General features: G+C 36.1%; 1 protein-coding gene and 1 pseudogene across 6 annotated transcripts in view; both read right to left on the minus strand.

The window, feature by feature from the left end:
• Positions 1-260: 260 nt before the first annotated feature.
• Positions 261-1,422, minus strand: LOC118707898 (annotated as a pseudogene).
• A 1,563-nt stretch (positions 1,423-2,985) lies between these two features.
• The window catches only part of ARHGAP28 (Rho GTPase activating protein 28), a 116,633-nt gene continuing 102,794 nt past the window's right edge, over positions 2,986-16,824 (minus strand). For 5 of the 6 annotated variants that reach the window (XM_045574415.1, XM_036418760.2, XM_036418759.2 and 2 more), the window contains 7 exons: positions 14,001-14,083; positions 12,852-13,049; positions 12,395-12,508; positions 11,849-11,905; positions 10,029-10,153; positions 8,516-8,580; positions 2,986-5,787 (listed from right to left, as the gene is read on the minus strand). In XM_045574415.1, coding sequence (XP_045430371.1) covers positions 5,693-5,787; positions 8,516-8,580; positions 10,029-10,153; positions 11,849-11,905; positions 12,395-12,508; positions 12,852-13,049; positions 14,001-14,083 — 737 coding nt within the window. In that variant the 3' untranslated portion in view covers positions 2,986-5,692. The remainder of the gene's footprint in view (positions 5,788-8,515; positions 8,581-10,028; positions 10,154-11,848; positions 11,906-12,394; positions 12,509-12,851; positions 13,050-14,000; positions 14,084-16,824) is intronic. The other variant, XM_045574416.1, reaches the window with a different exon arrangement.

Below are 16,824 nucleotides of genomic sequence, written 5' to 3' on the forward strand. Positions count from 1 at the left end.
CATTTGGAATTCCCGGGAAGGCTGAAGTAAAAGCCCTCTTTCCCTCTGCCCCTCCACATGTGCTAACAGGCTGTGTGTCTGAGAAATCTATACGTCTCTTAAAATCATTTCTGTTGCCACTGCTATCCAGAATTAACTATAATTTGATACCTGTAATTCCAATGACTGTGCAATATATGCTTGAAGCAATACTGTTAAAATAACATACTTCTCCTTTAAACCAACTTTGAAGTTGTTAGCTTGAGGAATCTTGGACTGTGTTAAATACTGTAAAGGAGCACAGGCCCTAGTGTGTTAATAAGCAGAGCTCTATTTGGAGCTGTGATCAAGATGGCTAAAAGTGCTATTGTCATCACATCCTTTGAATATGGTTCCAAATGGGGTGAGCTGATTCTTGCAGTTTCTAGAGCCAGAGAACCTAACACAGCCTGGAATGTAGCTTTCGGAATCCATGAGAGAGCCATAAATATTTCCTCCTTAAAATTAAAACCAGAAAAAGACATCAATAAAAATATAAAAGAAACTTAAACCAATAATGCCAAATGCATACAAGCAATAGAAATACTAATAGCATCTGATTTAAGAGCTGCAACAGATACTTCCAATCCAACCAAGCCAAAAAAAAAAAAATGGGTTGAAAAATATCTCATGCAAATGAAGTAATTTTTTGGACTCCAGTCTTATCTGTGGTCCAATTGACTCCTATAATGAAGGTCAACATTACTGTGCATAATTCTCCAGCTCCATGTATACTGATTGCTATTGCTAAGATGGCAGAAACACACAAACTCAAAATCAGGCATGTTTTCTTCATTGGAAGATTTGTCTGATCTTCACTTGGAAAATATTAAAGAAAATTTCCCAAAAATGTTGCTAGTAGCACACCAATAATTATGTTAGGAGATTATGAAGTATGCCACCTCTGGAGAAGACTATGCTCATGAATGTACTGAATCCAGTGATAGCCATGATGTCTTCCAAACTGCTAGCAACTATTAGTAAGGTTGGAATGCCTTTCTCAGTACCATATCCTTCTCCTTGCAAATGTAGCGTGGAAGGGACAACATCAGGAGAGATAGCACCTACCACAAAACCTAAAAGAAACCCCCATTCCCAGGGAAAATTCATAAGGAAGATGGAAATAACAGCAGTTGAACATGCCTCCATGAGGCATAGACCCATGGACAATCTTAAACAAACTCTTTTTAAATGCTTCAAAGCCTGTGGATGGAGTCCAAGTCCAGGTTTTATTAGGATAAGGGTAAGGGCAATATTCCTTTAAGTTGAAGACCACTTGTTACTAGTATGGATGTACTCACTGATATATGGAGCATTCCTAATGGTAAAACCAGCTAATAACATCCCAGAAGAAGGTGAAAGTGGAAGCACTGAAGGTATTCTAATGACTTCCAAACGTTTTCCCCCAATTAGGTAACATTAAAAGACAATGAAGAGTACAAATAAATTTTCATCAGAGATTGACCAGATTGTAAACCATATCATAAAAAGTAAAACTCCACAAAATCTGGCAGGAGTAGCAGGGGCTAGCAGACCCTAACTGGGGAGAGCCCGAAACCCGAGTATGCGCCCTGACCAGGAATTGAACCATGACTTCTTGGTGCCCGGGTCAGTGTTCAACCACTGTATCATACCAGCTGAGCAATTTCTTATTTTCTAAGCTTTATGTTTTTTTTCTTGCTTTTTGCATATATAATAACATGTTGAATTTTATAAACATTCACAAATGGGTATTGAACTTTGTCAAATATTTCTTCTGTAAGAAAAAATTAAGCTCCTACTAAAAGCTTGTGCAGACAGAGCATCAAATTTGAGAAATAGTGCTTACTTATTCAATCTATCCCCTACCCCACAACCACATACCATGACTGAGGTGTATATGTGGATTCTGAGTAAAATCACCACCTGGTTAGTGACAGAGACTTACAGGGCCCAGACACAAACCTCCCGATGTTCAAGCTCCTGTTCTTTCATCAGCACTATGGTGGCGGCAGGGTAGTTAAACATAAGAATTCTCATAGCAATGCTTTTATTTTTTTATTTTTATTTTCATTAATAAAATGCACACATATTATACTGAATAATAAAATCTGATGGGACAGAAGAATCATCAACTTTTAAGGTGGGAGACAACATAAAACATTGGCATTCCTTGTGACATACCATTTTTCAATTAAATCACAGTTTTAGAAAATAGTTGAAAAATGCCTGAAAGAAAACGTGTTATTTTAAAGTTAAGGTGCACATGTATGTAAACCTAATGAAAATGCTTGAAAGAAACATTTCAATCCATGTTACATAATTTTTTTATTAAGTGATATATTTATGGAAAAGAGTTGAAAATGCCTATCAGAAACTAGGAACTATTCAATCCCACAATTTTAATCTTTTCAAGCATGTGATATATTTGTGAAAAATATGCATGATATTTTTGAAATATGCATGATAAAAGAAGGGTCATGTTAACCTAATCCTACTTTTCAGTCACTAGCGATAGAGGAAAAGCAGTTGAAAAATGCCTGCCAGAAGAGATGACTATTAATCCCTACACTTGAAAACCTGCATCTCAGTATGGTTAAACACACAAAACAATGACCAAGGGACAAGAACTCTCTCAAAGCATACCAGATAACAGTTACAGAGTACTTTTGGCTTCAAGCTTTTGCTAAAAATATTTTACATTATTAAATGTATATTATTAAGTGTACACGGAAAGCTAACTGAAGTGACAAATAATACGACTCAGGGACAGTTTGTAACAAAAGTTGTTAAAGTCCATTAATTTTTTTCCCAAGAAAGGCAAGTGAGGTAGTTTATACTGTGTATACATTATAAAGAAATTAACATTCCAGTTTGTTTGAAGGTCATCACTCCAAAAATTATATCCCCAAGTGAGCTGCTTAGCAAACGGATCCTCTTTTGCAGAATAAAGGAAAAAGTGAGCCAGTTCTAGTGAGTGTGTGTGTGTAAACGAATAAGTGTTCCTAAAATGTTAATTTTCTCTAGTTCTTTCCTGGATATTATTTTCCTAACTGTACACCAATGGCAGTAGGGGTGAGGTGGGGTGTGAAGGCATTAAAAACAGAATTGAAAAGCCCAGTCTGATGGCTTTTGTTTGCAAATATACTACTCATTTTTACAGATTACCATAACTATTTTAAAACAGCTCTTGATAAGGCAAGACTAGTTTTTCAATACTTATGTGGCATGCATTTTTAAATTTCAATTGTAAGGGTTTGTTTACTCTTTAAAGATAAAATTAGTAAAAACAAAAACAAAACAAAAAACAAACCCTCTTTATTCACATAAAATTCGTCTGTGTGTCTACTGAAAATTCTTCTCTAATCAGTTAGCCCTATGACTAAGAATAGAAGTTATCATTGGATAATGCTATTGGTATTGACGTGGCCTTCTATATAATAGTTATTTGAAAGTTGTCACAGATCCTTGAATACTCTAATGATTAGAGTGATTAATTTAAAGTAATTGACTCAGTTAAGTCTCTGACCTATGAAAACACACAAAGTGGCTAAGAAATTCAGAAACTTACTGTTTTTACTTGTCATCTGTTAGCTATTTATTTAAAACTGATGACAAGTGAGGTAAATCTTGAAATCCTTAGAACTTCTGTATAGGTTCTAATGCATTTTCAGTCAAAAAAAAAGAAAATTCCTAAATAAAAAACTGAATGACTAGGTGCATGGATTTTCTATATAAACAATTTATTCTAAATGATAAGAAATACAATGAGATAAATCAATCATTATTTTCATATATACATAGAAGTGTAAGGTAGTTAATTTGAAGAATTTCTTCCATGTGTGTAGGTATATATTACTGCCATCTTATGTCTTGGAACTTAGCAACAACATCAAGTGAAATGTTTATTCCTGTTGTTTAAATTGCAAAAATGATAAAAGCATTTTTTCAGACTCTTGAAATTCATTATGTAAACTCATATGTCATCAATTACCCACATACCAAAAGCTAATGAAATGTAAGTCTAAACTTACAGAACATGCTTCTTTCCTAATGCGTTTTCAGGAAAAGGAAATGAGAATTCTCAAACAAATAAAATGAATAGATATTTGAGTTTTCTACAAAAATGTAACAAAATCTTAATGACCAGAAACTGAATTATCTACATGTAGAATATAAGCAATGTTTTTATAGACATCAAGGCATAATGCAGCATATAAAAATTTCTTATATATGTGGGCTTTAATTATTATCACATTATGTTTTGAGACTTGGTAAGCAGATATGTTTTCTGCAATTGTGAGCAATTTTGTCTCTTGTTTGAACTGCAAGAGAGTCATTTGAGTGTCAAAGCTCATTAAAACTGATATAAAGGCAACAAAATACCAATCTGGGGATTCTAATCCAAAACATGTGGGATAAATGAGACGTCAGCCCCATTTCTAGCTCACCCCAGAAGGACTATATCTGCATTCTCAAGATGAAAGGCAGAGCTGTCTGACCCTTCTGCATATTTTAGATTTGCTTTCAATTACAATCCCGGGGACTGTGTGTTCTTATCAATTTCAGGTCTAAAATGGCTCCACAGGATCTTGATAGTGAGACAGTTTTCCGCTTACAAAATATGCATCTGATTTAAAAACCTGATACTAATCCCCAGTGCTTGGCCATGACTATGATTGATGAACAGAAACAAAACCTGCTTTTACAGCATGAAAATCTGAATGTAACGGTATTTTTAAGCACTCTTGGATAAAGACAGTTCTGTATTTTTGAGCGGGGGGTTGCAGGAGTGACTATCTACAGTTGTAAAATATAAAAAGTGATATGTTTGATCAGAAAAGGAAATCAATGCCCGGCACATGGAAAGCTATTCATTGAGCACCATAATCATGAAGAGAAAAATAGAGGCTCTATGACTTTTGACTACACAGAAGGTTATGAGAACACAAGAATACCCTTGGTCAAACTAAGCTTGCTTAGGGGGCCCTGTGCTCATAAGGGAATAAGCTTTATAAAAGTAAGTTTTCACCAGTCCAAGAAAAAGAAATGTTCATTTGCACCAGAATGCTGATTATCATGATACAGTACAACGTACATAATAGTACAGTGTCTTTAAACAGAAGTGTCTCCTTCTCCAATTCAGGAGTAAGTCAGAGCATAAATAGTGTAGTGTAACTTTAGAAACTGATTCCACTGGAAAGTAGAGCTGAATTATTTTATAGAGTGGAAGTTACTGATATTTCTGGCATTCTTGCTTAAACAGGACAATATATGTAATATATAGCATATGTATAAAAAAGTCTTTTTCCCCACCTCTTGTGTTTGGTAGCATTTGCTACACAGAGAGCTGTTTCTTATCCTTAGATACAGGATCAAGTTCATTTCTGCTGTAGCCAACAGACTAGCAATGGTCAGAATTACTGTTCTCGTTGGGTCTCTCTTCAAAAGGATCATGACTTCTTACTTGCACCCTCATCAAGGAACTGTCATGAGAAAGCTTTAGTTCAAATGGTTAGCCATATCCTCTTCCATAGTTCACGCTGACAATGCTGGGCGACACAACTTAGGCTGAGAAACACCATGAGGGTTATAGGAAGAAACATGTCAAAAGCAGCCTTTTTCATTAACCCCCCTACTTAATGTAGAATTTTCTTGGCATATTAAACATAACAGCTGCCATCTTAAGGGTATTTCAAAAACTTGATTGGGGTTTAATGACCCATTCTGCTTGAGGATTTACATGATATACATCCAATATGTAAGCTTCTGGATCCAAGCAATGCTGTCCTAAGGAAAGAGAAAATCAGAGCATGTTTTTAAGAGTGAGCACTTGTGTGTGTATGTGAGTGTGTGTGTGTGTGTGTGTGTGTGCATGTATGTGTGAGTTTGTAAGGTCTCAATAAGGCTAATATAGTTCTCTTAGCCAAAAGTAAGTACACTAAGCACTTTCCTTACCATTTTTAGAGTTGAGCATGTTAAGTTATGAAATACTGCCATGCCCTTACTGATCACTGGACAAGCAATAAACAAAATATATAATGAGACAAAAAACTTATATGGCAAACGTCAGTGTACTTACACAAATCTAGAAAGGATAGCCCACTACTGTAATTATATTTGCTATGTTTTTATATGACTGGCAGCACTGGCTTGTTTACACTGGCATCACCACAAATACATGACTAATATGTTCGGCTATATATGACAACTGTAATGTCACTAGGCATTGTAAGAATTTTCCTGCTCCAATATAATCTATTGGGACCACCATCATATTAATATATGCAATCAATTGTTGACCAAAAACATGACTATAGAAACATTTTTTTTGGTAGATACATTTTAAAGATTTCTATCAAAGCTTGCCTGTCTTCCTTCCTTCCCTCCTTTCCTTCTTTGTTTCTTCCTGGCTGTTAAGTACTTAAAAATAAATCCCATGCGAAGTTGTGGAAAATACAGTCATATCATCACAGGCAAATTGTTTCCTAGACTCACCACATCTATTAGCAACAATATGGCAAGGACTTGTTTCAATTATAAAATGATCATTTATGTAATACAAGTCCTCTAATGGTTTTACAGATAGTAACTTGACCAGGAATAGAGAAAATTAAAAAGCAAGTTCATTTTAATTTCTTTATGATGGATGCAATGCCCATAGGCGGAAGATCTGGAAATAACAACAAAAAGATCATTCTAAGCGATAAGATACATGTGAAAAATTTTATATACAGTGTGTTTGAAATGCATATTAAATTCTCAGGCAAAATTACCAAGATCTGACTGCTTGTTTGTGTCATTCATTTACCGAATATTTTTTGAGTGTGATTATGTTCCAGAAACGGTTCTTGGGCTGGGGCTACAGCAATGCATCTGCTTTGGATTTACATAATATACATCCTATGGATGCTTATATTCTAAAGTGGTAAAAGCAATCAGTAAATAGGCTAGTATAATGTAAAGCAGGTCTGGTAGTGATGAGAACATTAAAGAACAACCAAGCACAGAAGGAACATAATGAAGATATAATCCAGGAAGGTCTCATTGAAAAGGTGATATTTATCAAAGGCCTGCATGAATCAAGGGAGCAAGGAATGAACAATCTGACAGAGAGTTTTAGGCAAAAGTCAACAAATGCAAAGATTCAAAGCAGAATGTGCCCAGTGATTGGATACACAAGGTTGGTGCTTGAGGGAAAGTCTGGATGTAAATGTCAGAGGCATCAACATACAGATATATTCAAAGCAATGAGGTAAATTGAGCTTCCCAAAGAAGTGTAGATAAAGAAGAGGTGGAAGGACAGAACCCTACAGCTCTCTAATCTTAAGAGCCTGAGAGGATAAATAATGGGCACAGGACATCCATGAGCAGCCAGCGTAGTGGGAGGGAAGCCCGAAGCTTAGGTTGTCTTTGAGACCAGATGAAATGTTTTTCAAAGAAGGGAAAGATCAACTCAGGTAGTTATAAAGACAGGCTGAATTGTTGGACTTCACAAGGTAAGAGTTCTCCGGTGATCTAGACAAGAGAGCAATTTTGATTTAAGTGTTGAAAGCTAAAGCATGACTGGAGTGGTTTCAAGAGGGAACAAGAGGAAGAAATGGAAGTTTAGACAACTGATTCTAGGAATTTTTGCTGTAAAGTAGAATAAAAATGGGCATTGACTGGAAGGGGATCAAGAGAGAATTTTGTAAAAATGACAGACATGCCCTGGCTGGTGTGGTTCCTGGCATGCACTAAAGATTGGCTGTTCTATTCCTGGTCAAGACACATGCCTGGGTTGCGGGCTTGATCCCCAGAAAGGAGGTATGCAAGAGACAGCCCATTCATGATGTTTCTCATCCATGTTTCTCTCTCTCTCTCTTACTTTTTTCCTCTGTCTCTCAAATCAATAAAAATCAAATTTAAAAAATGAGAGACATTACCAAATTTTTATGTAGATAGAAATGATGCAGTTGGAGGGAAAGTTGATGATACAAGAGAGAATGGGGGAATACCTGGATCAAGGTCCTAACTGGGCAAGGGGACATGAGTGGAAGAGATGGCCTTAAATAGAAGCACAGATATTTCCTCTGGACTGTGAGGAAGGCAAGCAGAAGACACAGACACAGAAGATATGGGTACAGAAGAAAGCAGAGGGAATTTTCTTTAAATTCCTTTTTCACCATCAGGGAAACAGGAAGAATGAAGTTGGCTGCTAGTGAAAATAGAGAAGTTAATTAAATGTTTCATGGTGTTCTTTCCTTTTTCATAAATCTCCAGAAAGAGATTTTCCAACTTTGAGGCACATTTAAAAGATCTAAAAGTCTACTCTATATAAACTAAAATATTCACATTTAAATTCTGAAAATGTATTAGGAAAGTCATACTGTTTTCACATAAGATTAAAATATCAAAAAGTCACTGATTATGAGTTTATATATAAGAAACTTATAAAATATAATTTTATAATAATAGCATCATATTTCTTTTAGAGCAATCAGAGAATTTAGGAATGAAAATGTTAAAGAATCCTTACCTATATTTCCTCCAATTTCATATAACCTTTGGTTCTGAATTTTAATGCATTCTGAAGAACTGTGACTAAAAAAAGAGAAAACAACGTAAGTTTAACCTTTTCATAATCAGAGGTTAATCTGTAGATTAAATAACCATGGCAGCAAACAATTTATTCTGCCTTGAGTAAAACACACCCCAGAAATCATTATGACTGAAGTTATGATAAAAACAATTTTCTGTTTGACACAGACAAGCATTTGAAGCACCCAGAGGATGGATGCTACGGGGCTTCCACAGCCACTGGAGCCCATTTATCCACAACTGTCAGCTCCTCTTAAGGGAGGTAACTGCTACTGACATATCACATGGGCCAAGGAGCAGCTGGGTGCTCCATTATGCCTAGTCATTGGTCCCATCACTCTTAGTTCAAAAAAAGTCAGGTTTCATTTCCATATTTGCCAAAAACTGAATGGGATTCTCTCCTCAGCCCATGTCACATTTCTAAGGTTGGCTAATTAATGCTTTGCTACTGTCTAACATTTCATTGCATGACTTTGCCTTATAATAAAAGCAAGTCAGAGAAAATGATTGCCCAATGACATTTTTCTACCCCAGCCTAGAATGCTGGGGTAGAAGAGTCTGGAAAGACCATTTCTGATCTCTATCCCACTTCAGGAATGACTTTCAGCTTGATTTCTCCAAAAATATTGTTCTCACTCTATCATGAGGAAGAATATGTACATTCTCATTTGTTTAATTAAACTTCTTGATATAATTGTAAATTTGCATGTAGTTGTAAGAAATAATACAGACGGATCTTATGTATCCTTTACCCAGTTTCCTCTAACGGAAAAGTGTTTAAAGACTAGTGCAATATCACAACTATGTTGCTAAGTGATTCAGTCAAGATATGGAACATGTCCTGGCTAGTGTTGCTCAGCAGTTAGAGCGTCAGCCCACACACATAAAGTTCACAGGTTCAATCCCCAGTTGGGGTGGCAGGCAACCAATCCATCCATGTGTCTCTCTAACACTGATGTTTCTCTCTCTCTCTCTCTCTCTCTCTCTCTATCTCTCTCTCTCTCTCGCCCCCCTGTCCCCGCCTCCCTCCCTTCTACTTTCTCAAAAAATTAATGAAAAAATTATCCTTGGGTGAGGATTAACAACAACAACAACAAAGAGAGTACATTTCCATCACCACGAGATCCGTCCTTTCCCCTTTAGAGTCACCCCCACTCTCTCTTCCTGTCCCTATCCATAATCCCATCTGCTATCCCTTTATCCACATTTCTATAAATTTGTCACTTGAAAATGTTATGGAAATGGAAATGGAAATGTACAGTATGGAATTCTTTTGTATTAGCTTTTTTCCATGGGTATAAATCCCTGGATATTCATCCAAGTTGCTGACTTTTACTGCTGAGTAGTGGTTCTAATTTTTCAAAAAGGCCAAATTTGTAAATTCCTGAAAAGTTACTCTCTGATAAAAATTCATCATCTTTGTACAGAGACCTTTATTCACATTTACTCACCTGTTCTCATATTGAAATTTTGCCAGTATGTCTTTGGCTTTGGTTTGACTACTGAGCTGAATGGCCATGGAAACCTTCGAGAGACGTGGAGCATGGACCCTTATGACGCCTTCTGGCACATCAGACTGACAATGAGAAAAAATTCAGTACATTCTGTCAAACTAGGATGAACATCCATCAGTTTAATTATTGCACTTAAGAGATACAAAAACCAGTGGCACTCTGAACTAGAAAAACAGGTAAACATGACTAATATATTTAAACAGAATGAAACACTGCTTTCTTTTTAACAGAAGATTCAACAACATTTAACCTAGAATTTTACTGTCACCACAAGCTTAGGTCACATATAAAGCCTTAAAAATCATGAGAGGATTAGAACTGAGTTATAACAAAACAACTAAAGTTTCTATTACTGCATTTCCTTGAACAATGTTCTAAATAAGCCTACTGTAAGCAGAGTTCTATATTTTAATATATTTTAATATCAACCTGAAAAAGTCAAGGATCGATTAGGAAATATGTCTTTTTAAATATCCCCTTGCTTTAGTCAGCCCAAAGATAACTCCAGATGGACACTTGAGACTTGATCCATGTGTGCTAATAACGCTGTGAAGGGCAGACATGGTCTGCTACTGGGAAAGAGAATGTCTCTGTTTTATGTAACAGAATTGGCTTGGGGACTCCCATTTAAATGTTAAAAAATGTTGCTCTCTAATTAATAGAAATTTCTGTTTTGTCAGGATTGACTGGAAAATTCCTTTGTTTCAAAAATTTGAGTGTTTTAATGATTAATTCTCTAACTAGAGATGAATAGACCCTATTTGTTTGAGGGTCTGGCTACTCCTCAGGTAAATCTGTATGTTCTCAAAAGGTGAAATTGTTGATTTACATTTATGTGAATTGATTCAATATTTACCCTAGACAGGATATTAGGTGTTAAATTGCATCCCCTACAAAAGTATGTTGAAGTCCTCACCCCCAATACCTGAGAATATGACCTTATTTATAATGCAATTGCAGATATAATAGCTAAGATGAGCTCATACCAGAATAGAGTAGACCCTTAACCCAGTGTGACTAGTGTCCTTACAAGAGGAGAAGAGACAGGGACACATATACAGGATGAATGCATATCAAGGCAGAGGCAGAGGTTGGAATGCACTGACAATCTAAGGAATGAAAATCTAGAAATGAAGTCAAGAATAGGTTCTGGTTTCATGGCCTTTCAGAAGAAATCAACCAAACTAATTCTTTGACTTTGGACTTTTAGCCTCCAGAACCATGGGGAGTGAATTTCTATTGTTTTACTACTAAGTCATCCAGTTTGTGGTACTTTGTTATGGCGGTACTAGAAAACGAATACAAATTTTAAATAAGGTCGATCTTTATAGGACTATTCTACCGTTCCCAGCAGAACCAGGAGAACATGGTAGGAAATGTACACATAAGATTTAGACTTGGAATTTGGCAGAGTGAACTTGCTTTGTTGCAGCCAAGACTGAATTCTTAAGCTACCCTTGTTCATTTTCATGCCCCGTCCCTTCTAGCTCTCCAGAAGCCTCCGTAAGATAAATTCCATACCCCTGACATTATCGAACCTGTGATCATAAAAAATCACATTTCCATCTAATTTCCACTTGTGTGGAGATGCCTAACTGCACATTTTGAATCATCATTTAGTAATGCTACAAAAAAAATGTCAAGTTTGAAGGTTATATCATGACCAAAATTATACACAGATATTCTGGATGTAGCCAGGGAATACTATGTAGGAAGTTAATAATCACAGATTAAAGGAAATTATTTTTTTTTCTTACCATTCTTCTTAAAGAGGGTGATTTTTGTAGTACCTTTGAAGTCTTGGGGCTTGTAACCTAAATAAAACACATTTAGTTTTTAGGATTAATGTTGGACATGCATATGCTGCTGTTGAAAGTACAAACTGGTACAATCTTTATGGAAAATATTTTGAAATATTTACCAAATTATAAAATAAATATGTACTTTAATCCAGCAATTCCAAATCTACAAATTTATCCTACAAATACTCTTCATTTTTAAAAAATGACAGAAAACAAGTTTATTCACAGATGTAAAACTCTTAATAGCAAAAGACTGGACACCATCTAACTGTTCAATAATATGGGGTAGCTTAAATAAATTATGATATGTCGTGCAAAAGAAGCAGAGAAGAAGGCTTTGTGGACCAATGTGGGATAATCACCAAGATGCGGGACAGTGTTTTATGTGTGTTGTATCATTCATGGGAAAAGGGGGGAGGACATTTACTCATCTCTGCTTGTATGTGCAGAGTTTTCTCCAGAAGTAAAAACTGTAACACTTGCATCCTTGTTTATTATTACCTCTCGTTCTATGGTCTTCCTCCTTAGCAACTTTTTGACACTTGGGAGCTGCTTCTTTAACAACATGGTGGCCTCATTCATTCTTCGGACTTGGTTGATTAAGAAAGATGGGACCTGGAGAAGAAAAATAGCTTGACCTAAAGGAAAACCCTTGAATTAAACCTTCCCACTAGATTCTGTCTTCAGTTATGATAATTTATAGCCACTCAGTGTACTGTGGCATTTGTCCTTGTAAAAATTAGAAAAAACTATTATTATAGAATTCATATTTAAAAAGAGAGGACAAGTTCAGGAGCAGCTCTCAAAAAAAATGCATAATGATATTACAGGTAACCTGGGATTATATTCTCATATTTCCTCTCTATGATGAAGGGCATTGCTTCCTCATGGAGCCATTGTTTCCTGGGTGCTGGTAAACTTCAAAGTATTTAATACATTAAGGTTATCTATTACTCACCTTCCACAGAATTTTCTGGTAGTTAAGCATTAGGCGGATGATGTGGGCTGCAGTGTTTGCTAAGCGTAATTCTTCATAGTCAGAATGCTTGCTTCTACTGAAGAAAAGGTTTGGTGCCATTATAGTAGAAATATTCCATATGCTCATTCGGTTCTTTGATTCATTGGCAATCACTTTATTAAAGAATGTCATTAGGGCCTAAAAAGATACAGCATTGTGTCACACTAATGTAAATTATTAAAAAGCACCAATGATCATCTTCATTTATTTCTGTACCCATTTTCTGTGCCTCAGGAAATTGTCAGATTATTCCCCCAAGTACAGAATGGCTAAATGTCATGCTCCCCTTTACTTGCTTAAAAGTGCTGATGAGAAATGTGAATAGTTTTATATAACTAATGCCCTATTGTATACAGAATCACTATCAAAACAGCAAGAGAAACTTGGATTTTTTTTTTTACCAACATACAGCAACAAAATGAATTTGAAATGAAGGGAGGAATATTTGTGATGAAGAACTATGGAACAGGATTCTATCAAATGTTCTATCACAAGTTAATGGACAAATCACTTTCTGAGTTTAATTTTCCTAATCCATAAAACGACAAGTTCCTATTCTGTAACCTCTAAAATTCAAAGATTGTAGAATTCTTTAAATTGAATTTTCAAATATTAAGGCGTGAACATTTAAAAAAATTAAATCACTGATTTCAAAATTCCTCCCCAAGGACACTCCTCAGATCTTTTGCCACTAGACTGAGGTGGGCAGCTGAGGACCAACAATGAGAAAGTTATAATTTACAACTTACATAATATTCTTGCTTATTTCTGACACTATTCTACTTAAGTCTTCCATGTTTGCTTTTCCTAATCCTAATACTAACCCTCGCCCAGGGCCTGGCACATGGTAGACATTCAATATCTAACAAATTGAATAAATGAAACTAAAATGTTCAAAGAAGACTCCAGGATTTATATTCTATCTTATCTTCCTCTGGAGAACAGCAATGGGATCAGGGAAGGGAAACAGGTTTGCAGCATGCTCGGCTTGTTTTTCACTTGCTTATCATCTGTTTTTCACTTTCCATCTGAGCCATTTCCTCGGATCAACAAGAGCCACCGACAAACCATGAGGTCAATACAACATACCTGAGCTGTGTCTCTGTTGGCATCAGGCAGTGCCATGACCATGAGGTGTAAAGCTTGAAACTGTACTTTGATGTGAGGCCCTCCTAACAAGAAAACAGAAATAACCACTCATTTGGAACACGGCTGATGTATTCTGACAGCATTCCTCGCTAACATCTGGTGGCAGAGGAGGGCTCCTGACAGCTCTCGGTGGTAAGGACTCTGTTTTTGTGCCTCACAATTAAATTTGTTCTTGTGGACAGTCTATCAACTCCCCTCTCACATCCCATGATGCCATTGTAGAGGCAGATGGCCAAGATCCTCAAAATAATTCTGGATTTGTACTAGTATAACATTTCCCATTTCAAAGTACTTTCACAGACCTTGCTTTACTTTTATGCTATAAACAGAAGGCTTGAGACTCAATTCAAGAGAAAATAAATCTTGTTTCCACATAAAGAAGCAGCTAAATAGAATTATTAGGAACATCTGCCATATAAGCGGCTTCCAATCCAGTAAGTACTGCTTAGTCCTTGAGTGACTTTGGGCAGGCTATTTCACCCCTAGTTGCTTCTATTTTATCATTTGCAAAATGTAACTTTTGAGCTGTTATAAAATTTAAATGACTTAAAACTCAAACTCAAAATGGAGTAAAGACTTATACAAAAGACCAGGAACCACAAAAATCCTAGAAGAAAGCATGGCATTGGGTCCTTGACATATGTCTGTCTTGATGATGAATTTCTGAATCTGACACCAAAAGCAAAAGCAGCTGAAAGAAAAATTAACAAATAGGACTATATCAAACTTAAAAACATTTACCCAGGAAAGGATACAATCACAAAATGAAAAGGCAACCTGCTTAAGGTGAGAAATATTTGCATATAATTACATCTGTGAACCATTATATATTAAGGGGCAAATATCCAAAACATAAAGAACTAATACAACTCAATAGCAAAAAACCCCAAACAATCTGATTTAAAAATGGGCAGAACAGTCATTTTTCCAAAGACATATAGGTGGCCAACAGGTACAAGAAAAGATGCTCACCATCATTAATTATCAGGGAAATGCAAATCAAAACACAATGAAATGTTACCTCACACCTGTTAGAATGGCTATTATAAAAAAATACAATAACAAGTGTTGGCAGGAATATGGAGAACAGGGAATCCTTGTGTAGAGTTGGTGGGAACATAAATTGGTACAGCCACTATGGAAAACAGTATGTCAGTGCCTCAAAAAAATTAAAAACAAATGTGTCATATGATGCAGCAATTCACTTTTGGGATTTATCCTAAGAAAAAGAAAACACTAACTGGAAAAGACATATGCATCCCAGTGTTCACTGCACCATTATTTACATTAGTCAGAATATGGAAACAACCCAACTGTCCAGTTATAGATAAATGGAAAAAGAGAATGTGTTACACACACACACACACACACACACACACACACACACACACAGTGGATATTATTCACCCATAACAAATGAAATCTTGCCATTTGCAATAATATGGATATACCTTGAGGGCATTGTGCTAAGTGAAATAAGACAGAGAAAGACTAATAGCATCTGATCTCTCTTATCTGTGGAATCTAAATCTAAAAAATACCCTCCAAAAAACACCTTTAAAAAAAAAAAAAAAAAAAAAACCCACAAATTTATAGATACAGAGGACAGCTTTGGGAAAACCCCCAAACATTACTGAAACCTACTTAAGAGTTTGTGATTTGGGCAATTATATGAAATCCATTTATAAATGCTCAAATTATACTTAAGTGGGATTGTGATCTATGCCCTATCTTTATAGATTTTCCTGGGTTGAATAATTATAGAAATGGCAAGATTTTTGTTACCTATTGAGTCTCTCAGGGGATTTTTTTTTGCCACCAATAATTTTGAAATGTTTGCACCAATTTGCCATTGCCCTTGTGTATGCTTTATGAAGTATGTGGAATAAAGTGCTGGACATTCACTTTGGTGCTGCTGGGTACGTGTTTTGGGACTGTCCCATCTATTGCTGTGTAAGAGACAGTGTTGAGATATCTTCTATTATATGTAGGGACAGATTGTTACATATGAATTAATACCTCTTATTAAAGTATAGATTCATGAAATTAGAGAGAAAACCTTTTAATACCAAGAGCAACAAGATCAATAAAAGGTGCTTTTGTGCATAGTGGTTTATGGATAGAGTAATCCCTTTATCTTAAGAAATGTGGACTTTATGTATGCACGCATATAAGCATAACCAATGGACATAGTAGGGGAGTGAGGGCATGTGCTGAAGGGTTGGGAGTGGCTGGGAGAGGTCAATGAGGGGAAAAGAAGACATATGTAATACTTTAAACAATAAAGAATTAAATTAAAAAAAGAAATAAAGAAAAAATAAATGTGGGCTTTATTTTATAACTAAGATTTCCTTTGTATGTTGGACTGCCTCTAAAAATTCATTTGTTTCTTCTTCATGTGGGGGTATCTCAGAATGTTAGAAAATCTTTTTGTTTTCACATCATGCCTATAGTGGGACATGGAACTCGATGTCAGCCTGCATCCTCCCACCGCTGCCTTTCAGGACTGAAGGACCTAATTCCCAGCTGGCAGCTCTTCCTAGAAAGTGCTCTCCCCAGCTGTTTTGCCTAAGGTCAGGATGTCTTCTGAGGTTCTGTCTATATCCACTCACAGCCTGAGTCAGAATAAAGATGCCCAACTTTCTCACTGTACTGGGAAACAATTCTGAAAGGCCATCCAGCCTCAGAGCTCTCCAGAGGGTTGCATGAGGCCTTGGCTCAGACAGCACCACTACCAGCCTTATATTCTGCCCAATTCTGCTTC

Source organism: Pipistrellus kuhlii, unplaced genomic scaffold (assembly GCF_014108245.1).
Source record: "Pipistrellus kuhlii isolate mPipKuh1 unplaced genomic scaffold, mPipKuh1.p scaffold_m20_p_6, whole genome shotgun sequence".
Taxonomy (NCBI): domain Eukaryota; kingdom Metazoa; phylum Chordata; class Mammalia; order Chiroptera; family Vespertilionidae; genus Pipistrellus; species Pipistrellus kuhlii.